General features: G+C 33.7%; 1 protein-coding gene across 2 annotated transcripts in view; it reads right to left on the reverse strand.

Annotated features, from left to right (window-relative positions):
- LOC130052910 (uncharacterized) overlaps nt 1-7,043 on the reverse strand; it is an 82,540-nt gene extending 75,497 nt beyond the window's left edge. Inside the window, exons 1-3 of one of the 2 annotated variants that reach the window (XM_056159114.1) lie at nt 6,963-7,043; nt 1,785-1,959; nt 1,403-1,523 (exon numbers count right to left, since the gene is read on the reverse strand). In XM_056159114.1, coding sequence (XP_056015089.1) covers nt 1,403-1,523; nt 1,785-1,817 — 154 coding nt within the window. In that variant the 5' untranslated portion in view covers nt 1,818-1,959; nt 6,963-7,043. The remainder of the gene's footprint in view (nt 1-1,402; nt 1,524-1,784; nt 1,960-6,962) is intronic. The other variant, XM_056159115.1, reaches the window with a different exon arrangement.
- Nucleotides 7,044-14,898: the final 7,855 nt, after the last annotated feature.

Here is a 14,898-nt window from a genome sequence, read left to right on the forward strand (position 1 = left end):
ACAATGGTAGCCAGTGGCGTCAATTGATTTATGTTAGCGTCAAATTGAAGCAAATCGAAAACATCAATTTTCACAATTAATGCTGAATTATATTGAATATTAATGAAAACCCCAAATATGTTGTTGTTTTCAAGAACATTTGTCATAAGTTTGGAAATCAAACCACACGCTATAGAATTTTGAGGTTTAATTTACTACACTTAATACATATTTCCCGTGGGTTGCGACCAAATTCCTAAACAGGAAGCGTCAGTGTGTAACAATAGAAATTATAAAAATGGTGCATGTAATGAATAAAATCTTAATTTAATTTTCCTTTGTTACATAGAGAGTCTCATTCAATTATTCCATTGTCTTTTAGATTGATAAATAAAGTGAAATAACTTCCATTTAAAAAAAATATACATATTTTCCCGTGGGCCGTGACCAGGTTCTTATATCATTTTGTTGGGAGTTGATTTTAACAACTCCTCTATGCAGTCACTCGGCTCAAAGTGGTGTGAACTTTATCATGTTTTTGCAAACAAATGAAATGTTCAGCGCTAATAGGAAATAGTTCGTGAAATGTTTACGTATTACACGTTTAAATGCATAATATCTGTAAAATTGAGTTTTCTACCCTCGGTTAATTGAAAAACGACCAAAATATCACAAGAAATAAAATCTAATGTTAACAGTGATATTTCACACTATTAAAAAATTCCTATACGCAGACAAAATACATGTGTACCACCAATCATAATATACAGTACATGTAAAAATATGCACGGACCCGCGGACTGAAAGTCTACTCGTTCAAATAGTGTGAATCACATTTATACTGCTGTAGTTACCTGTCAGTTTTATACTGCTTTAGTTACCTGTCAGTTTTATACTCCTTTAGTTACCTATCAGTTTTATACCGTTGTAGTTATATATCAGTTTTATACTACTGTAGTTACCTGTCACTTTATTACTATTATAGTTACCTGTCAGTTTTAAACAGCTATAGTTACCTGTCAGTTTTATACTGCTGTAGTTACCTGTCAGTTTTACAATGTTGTAGTTACCTGTCAATTTTAAACTGTTGTTGTTACTTGGCAGTAACTTTTTATACTACTGTAGTTACCTGTCAGTTTTATACTGCTGTAGTTACCTGTCAGTTTTATACAGCTGTAGCTACCTGTCAGTTCATACTGCTGTAGTTACCTGTCAGTTTATACCGCTGTAGTTATCTGTCAGTTTTATACTGTTGTAGTTACCTGTCAGTTTTATACTGCTGTAGTTACCTGTCAGTTTTATACTGCTGTGGTTACCTGTCAGTTTTATACTGTTGTAGTTACCTGTCAGTTTTATACTGTTGTAGTTACCTGTCAGTTTATATTCCTGTAATTACCTGTTAGGTGTTTATTGATTTAGTTACCTGAGCTCTCCCTCTCCTGGTTGGTGATCCCTGTTTGATCTGAGTATCCAAGTTCATTGTCTTCCAGGTCCGTAGAACTGTCATTATCAGCATCTATCCTCGGTCGTTTCCTAACAGGACCCTACACACATTATACAGTAAATACATGAATATGTTTAAATATATTTTAAGGAGCTTAAATTATAATATTTTAATATTTGATGTGTGATTTGGCGATGTAAAAGACTATAAGGAATGAGAGAGAGAGAGAGAGAGAGAGAGAGAGAGAGAGAGAGAGAGAGAGAGGGGGGATTACGACTACATGTCTATTAGTACTTTAATGTAGTAGATACAGTACCTGGAATCTACACAATATTATTGTGCATAGTTCATACGAACATACCTTTTCCTCGTCCCCTGGGGTTCTCTCTTCCATGATTAGAATACTAAAGTCATCACGTCATTCTCGGAAAAGTTGAAAGGTAGGAATAACAGGCAAATGTGATGATTTGTCATTAGGACTGTACTTTTCTGTTCCTATTTATGCCCGTCCATCCAACTTCATTTGTGACCCTGAACTACATGATGGAGGAAATAGGCAAGCTAGTACTCAGTAAGATAAGGAAAACGTAATTTTCAAAAATATATCTACCTGAAATTAAAATATCTGGCAAGAAATCATGTGACCGAAGAATTTATCAGATTATTATCCAAACAAGAGGCCCATGGGCCACATCGCTCACCTGAGTTACCTTGGTCAATATCTGAAGGTTTACCATATATATTTGCATATAAAACCTTAGTCCGTATTGTGGCCCCAACCTACTCCCGGAGGCCATGGTTTTTTACAAACTTCAATCTGCACTATGTCAGGAAGCTTTCATGTAAATCTCAGCTCTTCTTGCTCATTGGTTCTTGAGAAGATGATTTTAAAAGATTTTCTCTATTTTCATGTAAAATTTTGATCCCCTATTGTGGCACCAACCTACCCCCGGGGCCATGATTTGAACAAACTTGAATCTGCACTATGTCAGGAAGCTTTCATGTAAATATCAGCTCCTCTGGCTCATTGGTTCTTGAGAAGATTTTTAAAGATTTTCCCTATATATTTTTATGTGATATTTTGATCCCCTATCGTGGCCCCAACCTACCCCGGGGCTTATGATTTGAACAAACTTAAAAATCTGCACTATGTTAGGAAGCTCTCATGAAAATTTCAGCTCCTCTGGCCCAACATCGTCGGTTACCCACATGTGCTTCTATTCGATTCTCTCCATCATTGGCACATGTCAACACAACATAAGGAACACAAATCAATCATTACATAATCATGTCTTCTAACACTACAGATAAACAGTTTAACACTAAAAATGGAAATAAAAAAATACATTTTTGCACGTGGTATACAGAAAAAAAATATATGATATCAAATTTGAGAGTTTCACATCCTGGTCAAGGCCTCCTCTTAAAACTTAAAATGGAACTAAAAATAGTGAGGGTTAGAAACCAAAATTTTCAATTATTGTTAATTGGCGAAGATATTGAATTTTTGTGCAAAATTTCGAGTAAATTAACTTAACCGTTTTGTTGTTGTTGTTTTGTTTTGTTTTTTGGGTTTTTTTTTTTTTTTTGGATTGGTGTTTAGTTTTGGAAAACCATATTAATAAGTTACACTTTTTGAACTAGTTTAAAGTCTCAGCTAATCGTGCAATACATTATAGATATAACATACACGTGTAGGAGTATAAAAATAGAAGATAAATTGGATGAAACAGAACCTGTAATATTACGCAGATTTAGAACTTTTTGATTAATCAATCCTTCCGCCACAAAATATAGTCTCTGCAAAACCCTTTCAAAACTTGAATTTACACATTTTTTTTCCCAAATGGATAGGGTTCAGTAATAGATGTGTAATATGTTTGCACCGATGGGATCAGTATTGAGGCAGAAAATACTTCGTTGTAGCATCCTGCACAGTTGTGCTCAATAGCTTAGGAACTAACTTCCTTAAATCAAATTACTCAAACATTTGTATAAAAATGCAGTATTTTCGCCAATAATCTAAAAATCTGGTCTCCAATCCCCATTTCTTTTTTTAGTTCCATTTCAAAATTTATGACAAGACCTTGAAAATTATGTGAAATTTTAGAAATTGACATTACTCCTAATATGTCCTTTAAACTTAAATTTGATATCATATTTTTGTTTCGCATTTCAAGTGTAAAAAGGTCATTAAAGGTCAAGTACGGTGATTTTCCTAAAACTTGAGTTTTATACAGAAAAATGTCTGTCGTACACTTATGGATTAATTTCCATGGCAATTTTGATAAAAATCACTTGGCGTGAATTACACGGCGCTACCAAACTTTTACCTGAGCGATCGATAAATGTGTTGTGACGTGAGTTATCGCTCGTAGCATGACGTCATCTGAGACAAGTTTCGATTGCATTGATAGGCTTTTATAGTGTTTACATAGAAAATTCCTGTATTTATGGTACAATGCGCTGCTTTGAACTGCAATTTGAAATCGGGACAGGGATTAAGTATGTTTCTTTTCCCAAAAGACCCTAAATTTCGAAGAATTTGGACAAGGAAACTGAAAAGAGACACTGAGATTTGTGACAAGCCACGATGATCAGTGAGCGACACTTTAATTAACGAGGATCAGATTTCCATCAACCCTGACACACCATCCTGTTTGATTTCAAACAAAGTGCAAAGTGATGATTAACTGGGCATCCTACAAAACAAGTGGAGGGATGCATTTTAATTATATAAAAAGTTCAACCCAAAAAGGGGGATGCAGTCCACCCCTCTCTACATCCACCATTGAATGCTTTAATGCGACACTGTATTCAATGGGTTTGCGATTGCACATAAAAATTAATGTCACCCATTACCTAGTTCTAATTGATTTTATTTCTTTTATTAAATGAAATATCTTTCGAATATTGTTGTAATCATACTATATTTATAAGGGACTCATCATTTCATTTCTTCGCTATATATATTTTGAAAAAATAAAATATAGTAAAAATGGAAATGAATTCAATTTAAAAAAAACCCATTTTGATAAAACCTTATCCTATTTCCAAAGCTTTTTTTTTTCAAGTTCATTATGAAAACAAGTACAAGTTTTTCCTTTTCCTAATGCGCTTCTAAGTGCTACATTAATTAATATATCATGAATCATTAAGGCAAAATTTCACACCTCAAAATGCTACAATTCGTTAACTTTGTGCCGTACTATTTCAATTTCGCATTTGACGTGTGTTGTGAAGAAATTACATGTACTAATAGGCCTAATTTACATTTTATGATAGTGTATCTACATGTCGATGTTTTGTTTTTTTAAAGGGGGGGGGGGGGTACAAATAACGTTGTGCACTATAAGTTTTTTTTCTTTTGTCATTTGTTGTTCTTTTTTCAAAAAAGCATGTTTCAATTAAATATATATCTAGCTAAACACATTATAATCTGAATCGGAACAATCTCATACTAGTAAATCTCATAAAAAAATTACAAACGTAAGACTGAGAGTCAATCTAATTAAATACGCTCACAATCGCTACAATAGAGTATACGGCGAGTATCTATGACGTTTGATTTTGATTAGCCTAGATTGTGTAAAATTCAAAGGTTATCTTTTGATAGAACATTTTTTTTCCAATATCATTCCCAATTTTCTATGCACTGTCCCGGTAAATAATTTCTAACTGAGATTCCTGTGAGATATTTGTCGAACATAGACATAGTACTATCGGATGGTTTCGAAACGGGTGCAGGTACAAACATAAAAGGTTGAATCCCTAAACTCAAGTGTATCTACGATATTTCACCGTCAATATCCACGGTGTTGCTAAAACTGGCAATTTCTCACGGAAATTAAAACGATGATATATAGGCGTAAACAACTACAATTGTCTCAGATGACGTCATAAGAAAGGGCGATAATTCCTTCATTCGTTTCTATAAACAACGATTTTGGAATAGGTATTTTGTGCATTTATCAGGATTTAAAAAAAAAAATGAACACATCAATAAACTTTTCAAAACGGGTTTTAATGAATTAAAAACATTATTTTCAAATCTATTTTTATTACACTTGACCTTTAAGTATTTCCATTACTGGTGTTATTTTTTCTTTAACTGTAGTTTTAGAAGATATGATTATGTATCTATTTTCAATTATTGATTTATGTTGCTTATGTTGTATTGACATCAACAGACAAATCAAGTTTAATTGAATACGATTGAAGTAACGTTGATAACATTGTAGAGCTCATAACAAGGTTTCCGATATCAGTTTTTCTTTTTAATTTCCTAATACTCCTTTAATGTGGAAATCAAAAATATACTTCCCAAAACATTACTCCAAATCTCAAGTACGAACCTCTTTAAAGCTATTTGGACATGATAAATTTCAGATATTGTATCTATACTATATCTTTCTAGCAAAAAAAAAAAAAAAAAAAAAAAAAAAAAACTGGAAAAAGTCACTCTTGAAAACCCCCAGAAAACATTAAATGTATTGAGGATTTACGGCATCCCGATCCCCATTATTAGTAGTTTGTTTTGAAACAATCTCTACCCTGAGTTATCGTTCCCGCTATGCTCCACTAATACCTCTGTCAACGTCTAAAAATCATATCAAAACGTACTAACACTAACTTAGCATATCAAACTGTAATGATCATATCTAAGCAAATCAAACACTTGTCTGAATTTTATAAACACAGAACCTGGTAAATATGAGACACCTGAGCGAATTAAAAGGTTTTATATATAAATATTCATTCATTCATTCGTCCAATAATACTAGAATAATCATGGAATTCGTTGTTTTTGTGAACATACTGTAAGATTTTTAAGCTTAACACTAAAACTTGTAAAATCATACTTTATCATGCAATAGGTAGAAATAAGTTTTGCCAAGAATCTTGACATTCAGACGTTGACAGAGGTGTTGTAGCGCAGCGTAATACGCCCTCTGGTGAGAGATTGGTTTTGAAAAAGTATTAAATTTGATCGGGATCGGAATCAAACGGTAAACTTTAACTTACAATAATTCCTAAAATAATGAAAATAAACACGATATATTCCAGATATACATTTATTAGGTTAAACTAAAGTAAGAACATCTACGAACAGCAGTTAAATTGCATTGAATTATGAAATTTTACTAGCGTACTCTAAAGTACTCTATCGTACTCTGTTTAGTAGGACCGATGTTTACATCACAATGACTATATTCTCACAGGTCAATACTTGTTTAACCCACTGTCATCTTCCACAGATAAGAGTACTGGGATTGTGAAGATTATTCCAAACAACATGACAAAGATATCGATCGGGAATGGGTTTACGATTGAGATATGAGAGCATGTTCCAAAGCTTATTTATTTCCATCGTCATTTAAACTTCCTAAATCTATATTTAACCTACACGTAAACTTTCTTATTTCTTTCTCTGTGTACAACTAACGCATGTTAATAAGTAGATCAACATTGACCAGTTGTTGGTTTAATACTTTTATAATGCTAACCATGATACATTTTAAATATCAATCTGCATTACCTGTCTATCTTCTGTTGGAAGCTGCATGATCTCCCATTGTGCACATACATGTATCATGGTCATTGAAAAAGGGGTGCCCCAAGGGGAGTAGTACTTTAAAATAGTTACAGATACAGTATATACGTAGAATTCGAATATCAAATGACTATTTATCTCAAAAGCATCTTAATAATTTGTTCATACCGTTCTCTTCGCAAAATACTTGATATATAAATAATTATAACGTTAAATAAAACGAAAGTAGGATAGTGAGTTTGCTATGGCAATCAGGCACCCAAAGGGAGAAAACATTTATCATCGAAAAATTAATCAAATCATATGTTTCCGACTTACAAATCGCTTGAATTTTTTTTTTATTATTTCTTTTTTTAAATGTTGAAACCTTTCCGGGAAAATTAACCATTGATTCAATGGAAAAACGATGCATGGAGAATGAATTAAAATCTTGATATGTTGAAAATGTAATGATTAATGAGACAATCTTCACGAGATTCGACAATTGCAAATAATTATCCAAAAATTTGTAAAAACATCTTTTCTACCTTATTTATTATACGAATTCCATGTCTTGTCTAATGTATTCATGACCAATTTAATGAGAATACATATTAGTAATGCAATCCAACTCAACATGCATAAATGATTTCAGGAAAAAAGAAACTATTTGAAACAGAGCATTGAATGCCTGTATTTTGTTAATGCATGTAATATTTTTCATATTCCAGTCACTTTCCACTGCTTCATTTTAAGATCTATATCGATATAAAACACAGTAGTTTTTCCTTCTAATTCTTATTATTGTTTCCCTATTTCAACACTGAACATGTGAATACTATATACATTACAAATGTGTATACACTGTGGGTTAAAATCCGTAATCGAGCTGTTGTATATTACTACTACCCGTGTCTGTTGAATAAACAGAAATCAGTCATCCGTTGATTCTAAATGCAGTTTAAAACAAATATTTCTTGCCGTTAAAAACACAATCGCCATACACTGCACAAGACAGAAGTTTAAAGAGGAATATTTACATTTCAAATACATCCTAGCAAATGAAATGATTTCCGCATAAATGTGAATACTGTGCCAATCAATCTTCATTACGAATACTTTAACGGTTTGGAATTCTCCAACAGATGAAAATAGAATGTGAATATAATAAACGAATTTATTTTTTGAAAATACATGAGGTTATGAACAACAACGGTTAAAACAGGCCTGCTTTCTAACGCGCTTCATGAGGTATGCTGGCGTAAAACATCGCATTCCATACCCTCCTGTTTATATCAAAACTGGGATGTATTTCTTTACAAACACAACAGAGAAAACTGATATGGATGAAAATCGGGGCTTACGTGTATGTGCAATGATGTCTTGAAATTGAAAACTTGAAATTGAAAACTTTCAAATTTACCTGATTTAGTTAAAGCTACATATGCCGCAATCTTGGATATTATCGTTACCGTATTCTCAATATCAAGCAACACACGATATACACTACGTACAAGTTATGCTCCGAGTTGGATAGTGAACGCTCCATTTTTCGCAATTGTAGTTCCATATATTTAAAGAAATAATTTTTTTCCTTGCGCAATTTTTCTCATTTCCTCTTCTTCTTTTCTCTTAATTTTTGTACCCCTGATTAGGAAATTTTGTGTAATTGGTAGAAATAACCAAATGTATACAAAGGAACTGTTTGCTGTTGGTAGCTGAGGCTACTTCCTGAGGTGCATTCCGGCTGTTTACACATATGTGAAAAACACATGAATTTGAGGGTGGTCTTTTTTGCGGACAATTTTTGTTTTCGAAAATGCCGCGTAGGGTGTTGTTTTTCTGGTGTCGGCAGACGAGATAGGTAACATAGAACGTGTCTGACTGCGTTATTCGGCATCAATTTTGTAAACTGATTTTTAATGATTTTTTCCCCTCTATAGTAATATATAGTGAAAATAATTACCGGTGTGATACCTGCACGCAGAATCTATAGAGTAAACAATAACATGGCGGCATGCGAGTCTGGACGGTCTGCAGGTGTTTGCCAGCGATGCAAGGCAGTCAGACGGAACACAGGATAATGAAAATCTATTTGAACAATAGAGGAGGAGTTATAGTTCGTGCATACTGTCAATGAAATTTTCATTTCCCTATGATGTTTCTAATAATGTTTTATCTTGCGCTAGCTCACAGCCACCACAAACAGAATTCCTTCATAAATATTCATTAGAAATCCACCATTTCTTCTTACATTAAATTGTGAAGACCAGTACTCCTTTAATACCCGTATATAATTTGTTGAAATTGTCTTAACATATTTTGATGACAAAATACACGGTCTACATTTTAACATTGAACAAAATACAGTTTAATACGGCCATGCACCTATAAGGAGGTATAATGCTTCGTCATAGTGTCAGCAATACTCGTAAATGCCTGCAGGCACGTATAATAGGGGGAGGGGGTGTTGCCATCCCCCAACTTTTCTCAACACCTTTTAATGTTAAAAGATATATTTGGTGACCCCTCCCATATTTTATAATAGTATTGAAATATAAAACTGTAAAGTCGAAGTTATGAATTGAACTTGTGTACATGTATTGAAAGGTGTGCAACCCCCTCCCCCTTTTTAAGAAGTCGAAGTTTGGGATTATTTATGAGTCGGCGCTAATACATGTCACACCCCTGAGTTTAAAATTTATTTTCGGAATATTTTAAAGATTGCACGTTACTCCCGCATCCCCACCCCGAGTTTGGAGAATTTAAGTGCTGATTGTCCTAAAGAAGAACTTTTGTATGTTTTTGGTTTATCTATTCATTTAACCATTTATTTATTTTTATTTGCTCGTCAAGAAATTTAGACAATGGTGTAGGGATTTTTTCCGGCTTCTCCTCCCCCTGTTGAAAAATTATGCTACATACATGTACGTGCCTGTCCTGTATAAAATACCTGCATGTCGTAATGCGGTTATCCTGCAGGTCTTTGTGTACTGAGTATGCACCGTACATAATAGAATCCCTTTTTACAAAGTAGTTTCCATATGAGTGAAACATTCTCGAGAGGGACATTAAACAATATTCAATCAATAGAGTGCAGTTTTTTGCATGATTTTACATGTAGTGATAATTGATTACTAATATTTTAAGCGTACTTTTAAAAGCATCACTATTTAGTATTATATGTAGATCAGAGAGTCTTCGTCGGCACTGTACATAATCGTACTTTTTCTCTGACATAATTCAAAATGTTTGCAATATTTTGTATATACATATATGCATATTTTATGCTGTAGAATCACGTGTATGTGTGTGTGTTTGTGTGTGTGTGTGTTTTATGGTGTTTTTTCAAATAACGGAAATTTTATCAAAATTGTTGCCATTGTCATCTAATATTTAAAAAAAATTACCGATGCATTGTCATCTGACCAGTACATATCATAGAAATGATTATATGTCTCTGTATATTTTGATATCGGGTAATTGGTTAATTCCTATCAAAGATACGCATTTCATTTGTCGGGGTCCAGTTGGGGTCAGGCTGTCCTGTACTCGATCTGCTTTCTGTTCCCTACATATCTATAACCTTTGTTATTTCCCCAAAACTGATAAGAGGTAATATCAGCAGAAAGTAACAGTATATATGATATAAGAGGGGGCGGACAGGATGAGAGGAAGGAGGTGAATCGAAGAGGAGAAAGAGGTTTAGTGGGGAGGTTCTTATACTTCTTTTCTTATAACTCCTTCGTTTTTCCTTTTTCACATCTAATCTGCATCAACGGCTATACGTATTCGATGCCGTACCCATTGTGTTTTAACAGATAAAAGAAACAATTAACAAATACAGAATATAAAGAATACATTTGCAATATCGCGTTAGCCTGTTATATCTATATGTATCATAATCGTTGCCGTGCATATGGGTAGTAAACTGACATGCAATACGCTTTAGTACCCAAATGAAATATGCAATTCATCACTATTCAGGGGAAGAGAGGGGGAGAGGGCCACCCACTGTCCGCCCCCTCATGTAAGGAGTCAAGTTCATGAGAAGGACCAAATCTTCATGGAACTTTACAATATTTACGCAATGGAGTTGATGCGCCTAGAAGTAGAAATCCTCGTCCGTAATGTCACTCAAATGACTGTCCAGTGTACACCGGTGACCGTGTTTCTATATATTCTGATTCATTGTCCTTATTATAGAAACTTATTCATAACTGTCGTCATCTACACCAATGTCTGACGGTGACCTAACGGACAACAAAACTGAGCTTGTATCGCTTTCAGCGCTATACTCCATGATCAAATTATGCGCTGTTTATGTTACAGTCATGACAACGTAACAAGAAATGGAAATATTTAGTCAAAACAACTCATTTGACTTACTTGTACTGAAGTTATTTTTCTTTAAATTCTAACAGATTATTATTGCAAATAAACGGAAAAATCATAATCTAAACGCTAACACTTTTAAATGAGTATACATACTTACATCTAACACACACTGACAACTTGTTCGTAATGATTAACTTATAAAAATGTACATTTTAGTCCTTTCCATAGCCTACATCATAATTATTGCCTATTCATCTAATGGAAATATACATATATACCTTTTTTTAATTCATGCATGCGAGACACCCAAATGTAAACAAAACTGTATTCTTCTAGATTATATAATGCATTTACGTGAAAAAGATAGAGAGAGAAAAAACACAAATCTCGTGCGCTTTAGCCATTTTTCACACACATATACTTAGACTGAATGCGGACATGTATGTGAAAAAGATAGAGAGAAAAAAAACCCCACAAATCCCGTGCGCATTATACAACCTTCACACTCACGGATTTTTCTTACGAGTCCTTACGGATCTCCGACTCGTAGTCAATCACAAGCATTCGTAAATCACTCGTCGGTATCCATGTCTAAATCGTAACATTCCGTATACTTTTATGGATTTGTGAAATACGTAAGAATCCGTAAGAAAAATCCGTGAATGTTAAGGTACTACTAGCCATTGTTCACACACGTATACCTAGGCTGAAGGCGGACGTGCTTACATAGGGAAATAAATGTACATTGTATTTAGGTTGTAAACAGTAGTTCTAATTCATAAAACCAAAACAAAAACCCAATCACAGATTTACCGTTATAAATTTTTTTAGTTTTTCCACGTAAATATAGTTATGTATCGTTATATAATCTATTTGCGCAATACACACGCACGCTAATGTCAAATGACGTCAAAGTGCATTTTTATAGCGTTTAACTTATAAAATGCATTACTTTCATGAAGAAATAGGTCTATGGCACTTGCCCGTGCCTAAATATGACCGTAAGAAAAAATGAAGCAAATGTTTCAACCTTTCCGAATATGATACGTTTTTAAATATTTTGCTTTTTAGAAAAGATTTTACTAACAGAATATAACACAATTTTTGTCATTTCGGCTTAATTTTCCTACTTTCCGGTAACGATGTGCGATTTTGAGTGCATGTTTTCGACTAGTTCCCAACATCGCACAGAAAAACTTTGAGTAGAAAAATTGTTTAGTTTTTACTCTACTTTTAGAAAATATGATTTGCTTCATTGTTTTCCAATTATTAACAAAACGCCCCCAATTTAATCCCGTCGGCACATAAAAGGCGTCAAAAGGCGTCACTGGGCGTTAAAGGGTTAAGTTTAATCGTCTTCCTTGGAAGACGGTATCAAATAGTTGAAGTATTGTACAGTCTTCGGATAATGCACTTCCTCTTCCTTGGGATTGGTAGAAAAATATAATGAAACTGACGTTCTAATCTTATTCATTACAACTACCAAACACGTTTCTACAATTCGACAAATAACAGAAATGGTCTCTTTTTTTTACGCAAACCTTAAAATTATTCTAGTTAAAATATGGGCAATTTTCAGCTATTTAGGAGTTTTTGTTCCTTGCTGCGTGAAAAATTAAACACGCTGGACATCTGCTTTTCTTTGTTTTTGTTTCTTTTTTAAATGGAAAAGAAAAGCTTTCTATTTTTAGTACAAGAATCATGTCTACTTAAGGTCATACTAGAAAAATTATTGTACAGTAGTTTCTAGTAGGTGCTTTTTAAAACTGGACTTTATATAATATTTACCATATCAGAAAAATTTGATTATATGGTCATTTGATAAAAATATTATATGAATATAGCAACGAATTGAACATACATGTTAACATAGAGAAGACAAATATTCTAGTGTTTAGAAACAATTTTAAATTAAGCACACAGGATGGATGGTCTTATAATGGCATTCAAATTCATGTAGTGGATAGTTTTAGTTATTTGGGAGTTAATCTTTTTATTATAATGGAAATTTTACTAGAACTCAAAACATTGTAGCATCACAGGGAAGGAAAACCATGGTTCATGTGAGTGAAATATGTAATGAAAACACACTGAATATCGAAACTAAATTAGATGTATTTGTATTTATGCAAGTAGCGTTTTGAATTACTGCTGTGAAGCCTGGGGGGGGGGGGGGGTAGTACTGCCAATTGATTGATTGATTAATGTTTTTCTCCACACACAACAATTTTTCACTTATCTGGTGGCGCCCAGTTTTTATTGGTGGGAGAGATAACCCAGATACAATGTACCTGGGAAGAGACCAACGGTACTGACCTTTCGAAAGTAAACCGGAAAACTTTCTCACTTACCGGCACGAGCAGGATTCGAACCCGCGCAGACCAGAGGTGAGAATCCGTATAATTTTGAGCGCGATGCTCTCACCACTTGACAACGGAGGCCCTGTGTACCGCCAATGACATAGAAAAATTACATTTGGAATTTTGTGAGATAATTTTGCATGTTAAAAAAGTATATCAAAGTTTATTGTATTATCAGAATACCCCAGTTTCGAGATACGAACTCTTCTGTGTAGGAGGTGCATTTGAATGACTAAGTGGGACAGAGTGAACCTACAGTCGGCGAGGAAGATGATGAAATGTGTTAAAAGCGGCTTCTCTTTTAACATGTAAATGTGGGAAATACAAAATACTATCGAAAGAAATGTTTTTACTAAAGTGGAAACATAAAAACAATGTCATATTTGCAAGTATTAATGTCTTAGATATGGTACTTATGACCAACGAAATAACGTGATATGATAAGAATTCTATGTATTTAATTACCCCCTAGGTAAACACTTATAACTTACTTAGTTTGTGTATCAGTCGAATTCGGGTGATCTAACATTGTATGAGAAACTTAATGAGTACATTCACTTACGCAGTGATGACTATTAGTCCCACTCCCGCGTGTAAACAAAATGTTTCGCGCCTGACCATCTACGGAATTCTCCAAAGGGAAATAACTCGGGTGTATCTCGAAACCGGCGTATTGGGGAGATTACCTTTAAGTATTGTCAGAAAATAACGGATCTTGAAATATTGGATTAAACTTTTAGACACATAGACAATTGTATTTTGAAATCATTGTATAATCATATGTAAGAAGATATTGACTTACATCCCAATTGGTTAACTGATGTAAGGAACTTACTATAGAATTTATTCATCACTAATGATAAAAGACAACATTTTTCATTTGCATATTCACTCATATCATGCAGTCTTTTAATAGCATCTGGTGTTTATCAAATCAATTAAATAAATACGCTTCAGAGCATCTTCAGAATTGAACAGTACCATATTGACGTGTCCAAGATGGAATCTGATTTAATTCATGCAAAACTTCAATCTCGATACACAAGTAAAATTCATTACAATTTGTGCATAAGACATTCACCTACAACTATTTTTGGTTGGTTTTGTAAATGTAGGCGCGGAACGTTTGCTGTTAGATGCTATACGTATATTGATCCTTGGATACTCCATACAAGAGTGTAATTGTGATGGATACTCCAGACATCAGTGTAATTGTGACCTTGGGTACTCCAGACATCAGTGTA

This window comes from Ostrea edulis, chromosome 3, assembly GCF_947568905.1.
Source record: "Ostrea edulis chromosome 3, xbOstEdul1.1, whole genome shotgun sequence".
Classification (NCBI taxonomy): Eukaryota; Metazoa; Mollusca; class Bivalvia; order Ostreida; family Ostreidae; genus Ostrea; species Ostrea edulis.